This window comes from Elephantulus edwardii, unplaced genomic scaffold (genome assembly GCF_000299155.1).
Source record: "Elephantulus edwardii isolate Elephantulus edwardi_28Jun2011 unplaced genomic scaffold, EleEdw1.0 scaffold00210, whole genome shotgun sequence".
Lineage (NCBI taxonomy): Eukaryota > Metazoa > Chordata > Mammalia > Macroscelidea > Macroscelididae > Elephantulus > Elephantulus edwardii.
This window is the reverse complement of record NW_006399960.1, coordinates 1,625,334-1,641,155: the sequence shown is the minus strand read 5'-3', so window position 1 is coordinate 1,641,155 and position 15,822 is coordinate 1,625,334. Positions and strand designations below refer to the sequence as shown.

General features: G+C 42.7%; 1 protein-coding gene across 1 annotated transcript in view; it reads right to left on the bottom strand.

Annotated features, from left to right (window-relative positions):
- The window catches only part of TSPAN7 (tetraspanin 7), a 169,492-nt gene that overhangs the window by 14,981 nt on the left and 138,689 nt on the right, over nucleotides 1-15,822 (bottom strand). The window contains exons 2-5 of the mRNA XM_006897514.1: nucleotides 13,311-13,499; nucleotides 8,826-8,900; nucleotides 5,992-6,087; nucleotides 3,118-3,273 (exon numbers count right to left, since the gene is read on the bottom strand). Coding sequence (XP_006897576.1) covers nucleotides 3,118-3,273; nucleotides 5,992-6,087; nucleotides 8,826-8,900; nucleotides 13,311-13,499 — 516 coding nt within the window. The remainder of the gene's footprint in view (nucleotides 1-3,117; nucleotides 3,274-5,991; nucleotides 6,088-8,825; nucleotides 8,901-13,310; nucleotides 13,500-15,822) is intronic.

The following is a 15,822-nucleotide window of genomic DNA, read 5'->3' as shown; positions in this document are numbered from 1 at the left end:
TGTCCTTGTACAAAAAATATCAGTTGAGCATGTATGTATGTATGGGTTTATTTCTAGATTGTCAATTCTATTCTACTGATGTACATACATATTGTTATGCCATACTGCTTTGATTGCTGTAGCTATAAAATATCTTTTCAAATCAAGACGTGTGAGACTACTCTATGTTTATCTTTCAACATTGCTTTTGGTATTTGAGGCCTCTTTTCATTCCATAGGAAGTCGAGGATTGGTTTCACTTGTATTATTTTTTTATACCCCCACTCCAGTGAGCCAGAGAAATGAAGTAACTGCTTGACATTAATGTGTTTGTGGCAAAATTATTCTCTCTAAATCTCCCTCTTCAAAGGGTGGTTCTTGGATGAGCAGCACCAGTATCATCAGGGAACAGGTTAGAAATGTAAATTCTCATGCTCTGCCCCAGCTGTTTCTGTCTCAATAGTTTTCTTGCTCCAAATAAGAAAATAAATTCATAAATCAGTACATGACTGTTAAAAATGAAAAGGTAAACATGATTTTCCTAGTTGTTATGTAAACAGTACAAGCCTAATGTGGAAATAGGTCCTTTTATATGTCCAGAGTCTTCTCTCTCATTCAGTATGGAGACTCAAAAAAAAAAAAAATCTCACTTCCAGGGCTCAGCATAGGTCTGCAAGGATCACTCTGATCCTACAACCACAAGTCAGGTTTGTACTCAACCTTAAATTTTCCACTAACAGATCTCATCTGGCTATAACTTCTCCTTTAATTTATTGAAATCAAAGCCTGATTTTCTGGCACTGTGCAAGATGCACTTGTGGATACCTGTTGAGCATTCTAGGAGACATTCAGAAACAGAACAGTTCATTTGCTCGCTCTCTTGGTGAGTGTAAATCGACATAGTGGCCAATGGAAAACATGGGCAGGTGATGGATTCTCGATATTAGCAGGAGACAGAAAAACCTAGACAGATTCTGGGAAGAAGTGTTTTGGTAGCTGTGCGAATGCTCTGCTCTTATCAAATTTCTAGGAATCCCTGTGGAGTAGAGGCTCAGATGATGCTATAAGCCAATTGAACACGCAAATGTGTAATCATCTTGCCTTGCTAGCTAACCCGAATAATTGTTGTTGTGTGCTGTTAAGTCAGCTTTAACTTACAGCAGCCCTATGTACAACAGCTCTGAAGCCTGCCCTATCCTGAGCCAGTCTCGCCTTCTCTGACACACCTACCCCCTATTACCCCAGTTACTGTGTCAATCCATCTCATCCTGCGTCTTCCTCTCCTGACCCGTTCTCCACCCTTCCAAGCATGATGTTCTTCTCCAAGTACTGGTCCCTCCTGGTAACATGTCCAAAATATGTGAGGTGGAGCATCAAAACCCAAGTAATACTTGCCCCTAAAACAAAAAATATTTGATTTCACAATTTCCTTCTGCTCTCTCCTAGTTATCTCTACAAGGTAGGTTTCCCAGGCTTCCAGGTAAGACTTAAGATTTCTCTTTCTGTACTATGAGAATACAGGACTCTAGACATCAAAATAAATACAGTGATGATCGATCCATTTAGTCTAAACAATAGGGTTGCATCTTCTAGCAACTAGAATATAGCAGCAGGTAAGCCTCCTAGGGGAGGGAGAAGATAGGCAGAGGAACTGACTTCTTCTTCTTCTTTTTTTTTTTTTTTTTTAGGAACTGACTTCTATGAGCATCTGCTATCACTAAATCTACCCCATCCTCATAGCCCATCTTTTCAACATGAGGTGTCTGAGACCCAGACAGGAGAAATAATTTTTCTCAGGGTTTATGAACACATTAAAGGAGGCTGTTTCGTGAAACTCCATTTTCTTAATGTGGGAGGGATAAGGAAAGTGAGAGCCATGTTAAGCACCTTTCTTAGGTATCTGCGTTGCTCAGGGAAATGACACATAGGGTTGAGGGGTTGTGGGGAGGGGAGGCAGAGAGTGAAGACAGCTTATAATTTTTCAAGGAAATGAAAAAAGGTTATCCTCTTTCTGGGAATAATTGATCACTTCTGGAATGTGCCTTCAAAATTGCTTTCAGGTCCTAATGGAAGATCTTCCCTGAAAGGCCCTGCTACAGTACATCATTTCTCACGGCAGCCACACCGTGCAATTGGAAAGTAAGGTTCACCGTCATCACCATGATGATGTTATTTTAGTAAGATAATATTTACCCCATGGCTGGATAACCAGAGGTTTTCCCTCATTTTTGCTTTAGCATACAGTTTCTGTCTGGTGTTTCTTTAAAAGAGGAAAACTGTAGATGGCCTTCACACTTGCTGCATGGTGACTTCATTGCGTTTTCTGTGAAGTGGACCGCAGAGGTGATTTTCCTTTTTACTTTCTTTTGAAATGTCACCTCCTTCATTCCTACTATGTATCTTTACATTTCTCTTAATCATCTTTTTCCTGAAAGGTTTTTGGAAGTCAAGATGCTGATGGTGTGGTGATCGTGTCGCTGCTGTGTACTGTCAATTCCGACTCAAAATGATGACATGTGGCAGTGTAGGGTGACCCCACCAGGTTATCAAGGCTGTAATCTTTACTGAAGCAGATCACCAGGTCTCTTCTCCTTCGGAAGTAGCTGGGAGGTTCGAGCAGCTGGCCTTTCGGTTGGCAGCCGAGTGCTTATTTTGTTTCCTACAGCAATGAATTCTCTAAAATCAAGGCCACCCTCCTAGCAGAAGCAGATGCTGTCTGTCAACTCCATTCCTCTCTTCTGCCTAAAGACTGGCATCCAGCTGCGAATGATTTAATGTTTGGAAGGCATATTAAACAGAAGAAAGACACCCAGAAAGAAGAAAGCCAACATTCTCTGTCTGACATAAGCATCACAGTTAACAGGAACCACTTGCTAAACCTTCCTAACAGCCCGGCGGATTCTTGCTGAGCGAGAGGAATTTGCGGCTGAGTCACCAGCTCCTCTTGCACAAGTGGGCGGCCTTAAGTGCCTCTCTAGGTAATAAAGGACCACAAAAGAAGACTCTTGACTCCTTGGACTATCATTTCTAATCTATTTGTCATCATTTTACAGACACATACATAACTCCCCCCCCAAAAAAATACAACTAGTTCTCCCCCAAACATTCAGCACTGATCTCATTAGGGCTGGAAGGTACCTTCTGGTTAACTTTGGTGGCAGCCACAGTCAGATTGTGTAGATCCTGGGGGTTACAGTCAGTGTCGTTCATGCAGCAACTAGGGGGGATGCCATGATCCAGGAAGTAGGGGCTGGTGCTCCAGTTGGTGTAGTTCTGCACGCCACAGCAGCTCAGCTATTAATAGGAGAAGAAAAGGCATCAAAGAGTGGCAGATCAAAGGAATTGTGGTCTCCTCACTCATTGCCCTGCAATTTTAAAAAGAGAAACCCAGGCCAAGCCCTTAAGGCAATGTTCACAGGTTTGATGGGTACAGATGAAACGAAGCTCCATCCACTAACAATCATATTCACTGCAATGCCCATGTGAGCTCAGAGAAGGAATTTAGTTCTAGATGATATATCATGGGAGCTTTCTTAGCACTTCCACAAAACAGGGGTTCTCAGTCTTGACTGAGCATCAAAAATACGTGTGAGTTGGGTGTTAAAGATACAGGACTGTTGACAGGGCAGGCAAGACAATGGTGTTTTGGGGGAAAAATACTCCACCACAAAATACATATGAATGGTTGAATGGAAAACCAATTTGCTCGGTAAATTCCAACACACACACACACACACACACACACACACACACACACACACACACACACAGAGCAGGAAAGGGAGAAAGAAAAAGAAAAGTTTCCCTCCAGATCCAACACACACACATAAATGTAGCAGGAAAGGGAGAAAGAAAAGTTTCTTTCCAGATCTATTTTCTAGAGGATAAGTAAATGAATGGCTTTGGAAACATATTGGCATACATAGAAACGGTGCAGCTGTTGGCAAACTACTGCCTATCTGCTGCCAGTTTTGGTAAATAAAGTTTTACTGGGGCATGACCATGACTATTTATTTATGTATTGTCTAGGGTGGCTTTCTTGCTACAGTGCCAGAGGTGAGTGGCTGTGACAGAGACCAGATGGTCCTCAAAGCCTAAATTATTTACAATTAATTCCTTATAGACAAGGTTTGCTGCTCCCTGATATTATGGAACATTAAAGCAAATAGGGTGAAAATCTAAGCCACTGATGGATCTGGGTAAAAGGCATACACTTTGTATTTGCTAAAAATGTTATTACCAACAAAATAGAAATGCTGTTTCTGAAGTTAAAAGACAACAGGAACTGCCCAGGTGAATATGAGAGGCAGCCAGGCTTAGCCACTATTCCTGGCCACTGCCTCCAGACAGGAAACAACTTTTCTATTTCCTTCATGTCCACTGTAAGTACCAAGTATCTTAGGCCACTCACATACATGCACAGATCCTTGGTTCTCTGTTATGTCCACTCTCTACCCCCACTACACTGCCAAAGCACATCACCAGAGCTCTTTCTGGTGGCTTAGTGGTAAGAAGCTGTGCTGCATTCCCAAAGGCACACATCTCTGTAGAATGATGGGCAATCTTATTTCGTGAGATGAACTATCTCTGAAAACCCACTGGAGGGTTAACTATGAGTTGGTTCCAACTCAATAGCACCCAACAACAACAACAGAGCTCTCTCTACTCAGCCCAGAGATACTACTTCTGGAAAGCCAGGCTGCAGGAGCCAGCCCTAAGCTAGGCTGTCATACATTTACTGCCTATATTCCAGAGTTCAGATCTTAAGGGCAAACTAGCTTTGCATGGGATGCTCACAATTCTTTTTTTTTTTTTTTTTACTTTTCTAAGACTCATTTTATTCTTTTTAATGAACTATGCTTAACATTTTTACAAATCTTTAGATTGTTACAGTAGATATACCGAGCAATTCCTCTGATGAAAGAATGTAAAACATAGTAACGCATGGAAATAAAGGGAAATGTCCACTCTAAGTCTGAGATGGAAATCAATACACTCAAAGTCCTTGGCGATGCTGGTACCTGGGAAATATAAATTAATATGTATCTCTGAACTTCACCTTCCTGGGAATGGTGAATAATGAGGGACATTATTTAATCCACAGATCTCTAAAATCCTTAAGTACATACTGATATCAGAGGATTTGAACACAGAAAACCATCTGAAAACAATTGCCAAAGCAAACAGGTGCTTTTATTCCTCAGTACTTGTGATCTGTGTGGTATACCATGTATTACGAAGGGCTTGATCTGTATACAACTGCATATATGTCATAAAAATGGATTTTCTAAATTCTCAAGATAATATGTACTAAAAAACCGCATACGGCTGTGCTTTAGTAAACGAATCCATCATTATTTGAGGGATAATTTTGCCTTGAAGACATATCCAAAGTATATATACAACGATTTCCTAAATATGTGACCAATTTGTGATCGAAATTCTCTAAATTCACATTGGCAAAAAGCTGTATTTGTTTTCAATTTAAAAATGTAAGAAGTTTTGAGTACTGCTGATTTATTATCACTTGGGTTAAGAAAAATCACATGGCTTCAGCTTTTGAACAGGAAATTTGTGCACTCCTCAGAAATGAGAAGTTACACACTTTTTAATCTTAACGATGAAAGGCACACTGGAGGGAGTGGTCCTTCTTGACACTAATTGGCTGGATACCTGGCACCTACACAAGTACTGGATGCCAATCCCTGGAAATAGGACTGGTTGAAGGGTTGGAGAACAAGAATCAAAGCCCAGAGGTAGGAAAAGGTAGGATAGAAAGATTGAAGGAAATAAGAACTATACAGAGGAAGTGAAAAGAGAGTCATTTACATTATGAATATTGTAATCAATGCGATAAAATATGTATGGTTGAATGGAAAACAAGTTAGACTTAAACTTTCACTGAAATCGCAATGCGCAGGTGGGGGTGGGTGTGGGGGGCGGTAGCAAACAACAAATCTAAGCACAGATGTCACAGGCTGTTTCCTCCCAATGTCCTGTCCTTTAACTTACACTACGCTGCACGTGATCCACTGCCCGGCTCCGTTCGTCATTTCCATTGTAATTCTGCATGGCATCCGTGTAAGTCCTTAGGAAGGTGTCCTTGATCTATGGAAGACAAAGAGAGATGTGGTTCCAGTCCACTGCAGCCCAACCAACTCAAAGATATACCACTGCTGATCCCAAAATAGCCGCTTCTGAATGTCTTAAACTATCAGCCAGGGGAGGAATGCGCCCATAAGAGCTCAGACAATTCTCCAAGCAGTTGATTAGCTTGCGAATGAAAAACAAAACTAAACAAAATGGTTCCACTTGCTCCCTTCCCAAATGGAAGCCTGGCTTGTATGAGGTGGTGAGCTGCTTTCTGAAAGGGATGTGATGGGGAGCTGCCAAATCCCAGGTCCTAGTATTTGAGTTATTTCTTTAAATGAATTAATCAATGTCCATCCTTCTTTCCATAAATTCTCTTCTTATTCAGAAGAATGATAATGATAAAGGACAGGCCACTTAGGGAGCTGGTAGACTTTTTGACCAAAAGTTTCTCTCTATTGTATCATACAGAAGTGAAGTAAAACCAAGTTTTACTTGTCTTTATTGAGGTCAAAAATTAAAAAAAAAAAAAAGAAAGAAACAGGTTGGTGAGGAGGAGGTTAAAGGACAAGGATTACTTATGATAATAAAGAGTTAACAGAATCCTTTCTGCTTCTCTGCAAACACATTTGATCTTGGGTTAACTTTCAAGCTTGGTTTCCCTGGAAACTTGATGAAGGTGGAGTGTCAGGTGTGTTACCAGGCAACACTGCTTATAGTAAAACACTTCTGTACTGGGAGAGCTACAAATGACACTAATTAGCTGGTGGGAAACTGAGGGCTAAGCACAGTGATTCTTGTAGCTGAGCATGTTCCACGCTAGGAAACTAGAAGCTATGTTCAGGGGATGGTTACGAGACACATGAAGTCACTACACTCATCCATGTGGTCTCATTTCCTCATGTCTCAGTTGTCTTTGGTGATGCAGTGGTTAAAGAATATGGCTGCTAACCAAAAGGCCACTGACTCAAAAGCCACCGAGCTGCTCCCTGGGAGAAAGATGAGGCCTTGGCAACTCTACAGTTTTACTCTATCCCACAGGGTAACTATGAGTCAACTTGGACTTGATGGTAGTGAGTCTGGCTTGGGTTTTGAGTTCTCTCGTGTGTAGACCTGAACTGTCTGAGGTGGACACAGAATAAGGCCGAGACCATTGTGAGAATGTCTGCTGAAGAGACAAGCCAGCACTGGCTATGCTGCAGGCCAGCAGTGCGCCCTTGACTCCGTCCTTCTCAGTAAACTGGTGCTGAGCACAACCTAGGGAGCTCTGGTGGCACAGTCTGTTGGGAGTTGTGCTGCTAACACAAAAGTATTTATTAACTCTCTGGCAGTTCAAATCTACCAATGGCTCTGAGGGTGCAGGAAAGGCAATCTGCATATAGTCTCCAAAAACCCCCTGGAGGGTCAATTCCAAGTCAGTTCCAACTTGACAGCAATGAGTTGGGTTTTCTTTGTTTGCTTGTTTAACCTTAACCTACCGTCTATCTCCTCCCATTCAATTAACTGCAGGAGTGGGGGCACCCACTGGAGGGTCAGTTACGGACCAGTTCCAACTCCACGACTCCACAGCACACAACAACAACAACAACAACAGCAGCACCAGCTTTCTAGGTGAAGCAGTAAAATCTTCTAAGAGTGGGCTCACAACACCTACTCTAAATATTTCCAATGAAAAGAGGTCAGGTAGATGAGGATTTCCATGCCCTAGTTAGTGGAAACCATTAAGAGAAAAACTCTGACGTGGAGCAGAGATGCTGATGCACACAGGAGGCAGGTGAGCAGAGGCTCAGGGGGGAGCAAAGCAGCTGCCCCTGGAGGTCACATCACACCAGGAGCACATCCGGGGCTGCTTGACGCTGTGACTTTAGCAGGCCTGACCTCACCAGTGGACAGGTAGGAAGCATCTAACTCTGTAAGCGACACCCATATAGAATGGGTTCTGGAAACCAGCTCCAATAAAAGGAAAAAGCAAGGCAACAGAGAATGAAGCAGAAAGCACATAAGGCAAGCTCCATGGGAACTGAACTTGGCTGAGCATGGGGAGTTCTGGTGGCTTAGTGGTAAGGAGCTGCCTTGCCAACCCCAAGGTGGGCGATTTCAATCCACCAGCTGCTCTGTGGGTGAAAAATGGGCACACTCCTGTGTCCAATTATAGCCTCTGAAAACCTGCTGGAGAGTCAGCTATGAGTTGGTTCTGACTCCAAGGCAATGACTTTTACTTCTGACTCTCAGCACAATAACAGGGTCTGAGAATAAATGATGGCAGACTTTAAAGAGACATAGCAACTATCTTGCTGTGTTTCCTATCTATATCATGCTATTTCACATCTGTTTATAACACATATCTCTGGCTATAGTTAAATAGTTATTTAAGGAGAGCAATAACAAATTCACTAAGTCAGCACTACTCGTTCGGCTTGAATTTGAAGGCTCAGAAACCCTTCTTACACAGATACAGATGTAAGCAGCTCTTTAAAAAGGAAGATTTGACTGACATTGTAGGCGGCTGCTTTAAAAGCGGATGGGAAATAATTTTATGCAATAGAAATGTGACTCATTAGCTAAGGTTTCAAGCTTGGTGAAATTCCTGCCTTAACCACTTTTCTTGGCATTTCAGCTCCTCATAGGTTACATTTGAAGAAGAGCAATGTCACCAGGGAAACGCACAATAGGCACTCTTTCCACATTTCCAAAGGTTTCAACACTACTCCTTCCAGAGACCATCTGAATAAGTTCTCCAGTTTCTGAATACTCACCTCATGACGAAACACAAACCCTGAAATGCCAGCCACGAGCTCAGCCAGGAACACCAGGGACAAAAACATGGCATACTGAAAATCAAGTGGACAAAGTCAGCTATGTTAGCATCAGGAAGAGCACTCCTTCAAAGTAGGCTACCTCTTGTCAGGTGGGATTAGATAAACGCGCACATGCTCTTGAGAAAATACTTTTCTTCAGACACCCTCAGGGGCTTAAATACAGGGTGTGTCTGCCCAAAGCCCAGGCACTTTGGGGTGAATATGCTGAGGAGAACTTGGGAGACCAGCATTGTGACTGCCACCTAGACTCAACCCTGAAACACCAGAAGGGTACTTTACAATAACTAAGGTGTCCACTTATAACATGTGCCAGGAAAGCACGTGGGAAATCACAGGACACAGTTCCTCCCTGTCTGGGCATCTTCCTCACTACTTTCTTCATGATAGTCATTTGGCATCTGTGGGCCCACTCCAGTTCTCCATCCATCCCTCCCCCCAGTCATCTACTTAGCTTTACTTGTTGGGAAGACATCTTTTCCCTTGGCCATAACGATGTCAGTCTAGAGATTAAGGTGCACCTGATCCAGGCTATGGTCTTTGCAATCACTTGCTATGCATCAGAGAGCTGGACAATGACTAGGGATGATAGGAGAGTTGATGCTTTTGAGCTGTGGTACTGGAGAAGAGTGTTGAATATGCCATGGACTGCTAGGAGAACAAACAAGTTTGTCCTGGAGAGGGTGAAGCCAGGCTGCTCCTTGGAGGCAAGGATTCTGAAGCTTCATCTGACATTCTCTCGACATGTTGCAAGGAGGGACCACTCCTTAGAGAGGGACATCATGCTTGGGAGGGTGGAGGGATCATGCAGGAGAGGAAGACCCTCAATGAGATGGATTAATTCAGTCACTGGGGTAATGTGGATAGGTTTGTTGGAGACAATAAAATTGGCAAGGGATAAAGCAGGGTTTAGGGCTGCTGTACATAGGGTCACTATGAGTTGTAGATTACTCGATGGCACATAACAACAACAACAAATCTCATATAACACACCCAAATACCAAACGTGCACCTATGAGAAAAATGGCTTCATGCACAGTATACAATTTCTCATTGAATATCTAACAAAAAGCAACTAGACACACACTTCATAAGGAAGATCTTGCAGAAGGCCTAGACGGCAGCCGAAAGTTCTGCAGGAAAGTCACTGCGAGGAGGGAAGAGGGAGCAAAGGCATTAGAATCTACAGTCTTCCAAGGTTTGTGTGCTAAAACCTTGTACAGGACTAATCCTTAGGAGAGAGGCAGCCTCTCTGTGCCTACAAAATGTACAAACCTGTATTTGCAATTGCTTTGAGATCAATGGAGTTAAAGGAGGACTGTGAAATCTCAGCCTGTTAACCAATTGGCTTCTGTTCTCATCAGCCATCTCGGCAGCAGAGCTCTGGTTCTCAGAAACTCTCCATCTCTTCAAGCTTCCAAAGAGCGGCTATTTTTGTTTTCAGAAGGTCTTGGTCAAAGGCTATGGGGAAGAGCTTGAGACTGTACTAATACACATGGTAGGGAAGTAGACAGAGTCCTGGCTTTAGAAACAGGCATTGTGTAAACATATATGAGTTCAAATTCAAGGTCTCCACTCATTAGGTAGATGTGAGGGGACTTAAGCAGGGTGTTCAACTTCCAAGTTTCCCATCACTTCACTAGTGGTTGTGAGGAAGGGAAAAAAAAATGCAAAATGAACCCGGTACAGTGTCTAGCACATAGAGGAACTAAATGTTAATCTCCAAACGAACTCACTACCCTCATGGCCCTCCAACAGGTTTCTGAAGCTGTACATGACATAGGAAGAGACGGGCCATCTTTCTCCCTTGGAGCCACTGGTGGATTCAAACAGCTAGAGAGGCACCACCTCTGGATTAACAGCACAACTCCCTATGGACGAGGCCACCGGAGCTCTTAAAACATGAAAACAATGCCAACAAACCATGAGAGAAAGGACTCCTCTAGTCTCCAAATGGAGCTCTGATGTCATAGTGCTTTATGTGTTAGGCTGCTAACAAAAAAGGTGAGCAGTTTGAATCCACCAGCTGCCCCTCAGGAAAAATACAAGGCCAATTTCTCCTGTAAAGACTTACAAGCTTGGAAATTCAGAGGAGGGTCATCATGAATCGGAAGTGACTCGAGGACAGTTGAGATATACCCCATAGGCGTACCTACAGAGACCTTGGAAGTGTTAGGGGCAGAAAATGACAGTATGATATGAAACCACAAGAGGTGAGAAAAATTGATTCCCTCACATACAAATACACATGCAGGTTCTGCTTCCAAAAAAAGAGTTAGAACTCTTTGTCTCAAGACACGTGGGTTTTTAAAAGCAATTCTTTTCTGTGCCTCTATATTTAATGCCCCACTTGCTTCTTATATGGCTAAACAGGCTCTCAGTGATGACTGGACAGTTTCATCTCCTGAGGGAGCATTTACAAAGATGTCAAAATGTGATGTCCAGGTTCTGCCACCAGAATTTTCAGTTCAATGTGTCAGAGGAAGCACATGGCCTAGGAGGGGGTGGGGGGCTTTAAAAACTGTCCAGGCGGTTTAAATAGGCACCAAGTATTGAGGATCATGCATATAGTAAGTACTGAAAAGTAGACTCAGGGTGCTGGGATAGAGTAGCAGGAAGCCCTCACTATGGCCTTTCTATGGCTTTTTCACCAGGCTTAGAAGAGTCAGTGGTGGTTCAGGCATGAATAGGACAGAACTTGGCCCAACCGGGCACAATTTCCTTAACACGTTGCCGCAAATGACGGCAAATGTAATTCTAAGCACGGTCGTCAATTTTAAAAGTGTGCAGCAATGTGTTAAAGTTGCCAACAGATTGATCGGCATTAGCTTGAATGGTGGTTCCTTTCTTGTGGACCACCACAGTGAAAAAGAGGAAGACTCTCAATGGGATGGACTGAAACAGGGACTACAAATAAGTGGGCATATTAAGCCAAGCAGAGACTAGGAGGCTGGAGCAGGATCATTCAGGATTTTATTCTGCTGTACTGACTGCTTTAAGTCAGAGCTGACTTGATGGCACCTAACAATAACAACAACATTGTGAGAAAAGGAGTAGAGATGACTCAGTGTCAATAATGTGGCAATATACTAGTAATACTTAATGACAGATTCAGGCATAAAAATATTGCTGCTATTGTTGCCAGGTGCCATTGAGTCAAGGACAGCTCACAGTGAACTGATGAAGAGCAGATCTAAACTCTGCTCTTTTCCTGTGCCATCTTCTTCATCTTCTGCCATGGTCAAGCTCACTGCTGTAGTCATTGTGTCGGAGTTTATCTCATTAAGGGTCTTCCCCTCTTCCACTGACCCTCCACTTTTCCAAGCATGATGTCTCTCTCCCAGGAATAGTCCCTCTAACAACATGCCCAAAATATGTGAGACAAAGCTTCATCATCTGTTGCTCCAAAAAGCACCCTGGCTGCATTTCCTCAAGGACATTATCTCTTTGTTTTTTTGGTAGTCTGTTTAGTACTCTTCTCCAGCACAAGAACTCAAAGGCATCAAGTCTTCTTCTATTATCCTTATTCACTGTCCAACTTTCAGATGCATAGCAAGCAATTGAAAAGACCATAGCTTGAATCAGGTGCACCTCAGTCCTTAAACTGACATCATTGCTCCTTAATACCTTAGAAAGGTCCTTGACAGGTTTCTGAACATCTGAGAGAGCTCCTTGACAGATTTCTCAGAATGAGAGCATCTGAAACAAATCTTTGAAATAAATTTCCTTTAAAGGAGAGGCCCTTGCTAACCTTTACCTATAAAGGCCTTCAGTAATACTTTTCATGAAGAAAGAGCATGAGCAGTGCGTAAAGTATTAGGCAACTGGTCTCACAGAAAAACTAAGGATCACAGTAACATTATTTCAACAGCTTTAGTTCTTGTTTACCTGTTGGGAAACATCTCAGCTTTGTCGGTTCTATGAGAGTCCAGACACCCACCACTGACTCTTCTGACTCTTGTTTCGCTCTATACCCATGGCGCTTAGAGGAGAGCACACATGTGCGTCTAAGCATGCTCAGGCTCAGGGAGGCAAAAAGCACAAGAACTTTGAACTGAAAAGCTGCTTATGTTCAGGAGGCCGCCATGCCCACATGCTTGAGGAGATTTCTAAGAGAGAGGTCAAAAGTGAACAGGGCATTTGCCATGAGGCTATCAATGGCCTACCAGCATTGTCAGGCACTGCTGTCAGCATCTGCATACCTTAAGGGCCTGGGACTGAATGTATTATGTGAGCCTGGATTTTAAGGCTCTTCTTCCCTCTGAGAGTTTGAAGGGTGGATAAGGTAAGGATCTGGACTAAAATTTGAGTCAATGAATAGTATGGCCTTGTATGTGGCCCCAGGAAGAGGCACTTCTTCATAGGATTTATACAAAAATAACAAAAGTAAATGAAAAGGTACCTCTTAGGCTGTGATATACTCACCAGTTTCAGCATCCATGGGCTGCCGCGGCAAGTGGCAAAGCATCCAAACAGGCCAAAAATGACAATAGTGGTACCGGTTCCGATGAGCACGTAGGGGGCATTGGTGGAGTTCTCGGCAATGAGGGAGATATAGGTGCCAAGAGTGAGTTTGCCCCAGACTCCAACGGCCAGCAGGATCACCCCAGTGATCTAAAAAGGAGCAGAAAAGAGTGTGAAAGGATTGCTGGGAGAGGGGAGACTCAGGCCACCAGGCTTGGATTGAAAGAGTCGGGTTTCCAGAGACTATGACCTAAAGGAAAAACATTTTGCTTTTACACAATGAGACCTGATCTCAGTAATAGTTACTGTATCAAGCAAACAATGTTATCGTCATGATCATTATGTGCCATCAAGTCTGAAATGACTCATAGCTGCCCCTCCAGCAGGTTTTAGAAGCTGTAACTTACACAGAAGGAGACTGTCCATCTTTCTCCTGAGGAGCAACTAGTGGAAGCAAATTGCTTGCATCTGGGTTGACAGTGCAACCCCTTAGCCATTAGGCCACCAGAGCTGCCTATAATACCCACAGGTTAACTGCACTTTCCCCACTCCTTCCCTGTGATTCTCATTTCTATTGTTCTTTCTAGCCTCCCCCTTTCTGCCTTCAGGGCTTTGTCCTTGGACAAATGCTGGGTTTTTTACTTTCTATGGTTGGTTATCCTAAGGAGTGTATGTCTCCTTATTGTTGGCTGAACAATGAATATTGTCAATAAGTTTGTTCAAGGGTCAAAAAGTAACTGACAGCCTTTGTCTTTCTACTAGCTTCTATCACACTTGTACCCAACCACATTGGCTTCTTTCAAGCCCCTAATGGTTGATCCATTGGAAGCTGCCAGTTTGAATGTTTTACTAGCTTATTATAAACTGTATTAGAGACCAGCTTGGGAGATAGTTAAAGGGACGAAATCAACAACTGGCTCCTCTTATGTGATTTATAGCCTTGGAAAACTTGCTGGAAGGTCAGCTATGAGCTGCCCTGACTCGATGGCAATGAATCCGATTTTGAATTGTTGTAAGTTAGGTTGTAATACCAAATGTATATGCATATATAAATGAAAAAAACTATTCTGCTTTGTAAAAAAAATTCATCCAAATCACAATAGAAAAGAAAAATAAAAAGATGCTTAGTTGCCAGAGTGCACGCACTTCTCCAGTTTTGCTCAAACTTCTCACCCCATGCTCTGTAATGAACACCTCGGATCCTCATCCAGCCTGCCTGCTTAAGTGAAGCAGCACGAAGTGATGAAAACAGCATGCTACAAACCAATACCCACCTCACCAAAGTGTCTGCTATCACTCAACCCCTGATTCCTTAGTGTATATATAAGTGAACACCACCGAGTACTTGCTGTACAACAAACCAAACAGCTGAGTGAGTGACGACGCCTAGGTCCCCTACTTTATCCTCTGAAAACGTGTTTCTAAGGTTTGGAGCTAGCAAGCATCATCATATTATTTGAAAGTGAAAGTTGTTGTTGTTGTTTGTTGATTGCTGTCAAGTCAAGCACGACTCATAGCAACTCTATGAACAAAAGGCCTGAAGCCTTTCTATAACTATCAACATTTATCAAAGTTCATATAGTTTCCAGAGACATGGTGTTTAGGAAGTGGATGCCACTGTGTCTCCATTTATTTGGTGACAAAGTATCAGTGATTTCAAAAGCCTGGTGATACACTCCTAACCCCCAATTATTCTATATGTAGACCCACTGCAAGCCAGGAAAGTCAGAATTAAGTCTTAAAAGGGATGGTTGGGGAAGGGAGGGAGGGAATCAAGGAATTAATGTCACTTTTATAAGGCATGGGGAATTTATTACAGTATAGTCTTGAGGAGAAAGTGTTTGACACTGATATTTAGGAGAAGGTGACCCAAATGAGGTCTGCCTATTGCCTTTTTTTAAGTTCCAGTGGGAGAGGGTTGTAATGAAATGGAAAACCAGGAACGCAGATATTGCATACCATGTCCTCTGCTGACACCTAGTGGTTGTCATGGGGAAAAAAAGTCTTTCCAGAACAGCCTCTTCCATGGGTTGCAAACGACTCATGACAGCACATAACAACAAGAATCTAAAGCATTGTCTCAAGTAAGAAGGAAATGAACATTATTTATGAATGTACAGTGCTAGACTAGCTTTTTTCAGCGTAGTGTTCAGGCACAGAGGAAATATTCCATATTTGTTGACAAAAAAAGATCACATCATTTCTCTGGGACTTACGGTTCTGCACTTGACCACAAACTAAAATGTTTTAACTAAAAGGTTGACTGATCAAACCCACTCAGACTAAGTAATATGCTCCTGGAAAGATTACAGCCTAAAACTCTTACAAGGTAGTTCTACTCTGTTAAACTCTTATCAAGGCTGTTATATTTTAAATAAGATAGTTACATTCTAAAGAGGGATGTGGTGTTTGAGATGAGTATTGAGTATCCTATGGACTGCCAAAAGAACAAACAGATATGTCTTGGAGAAGG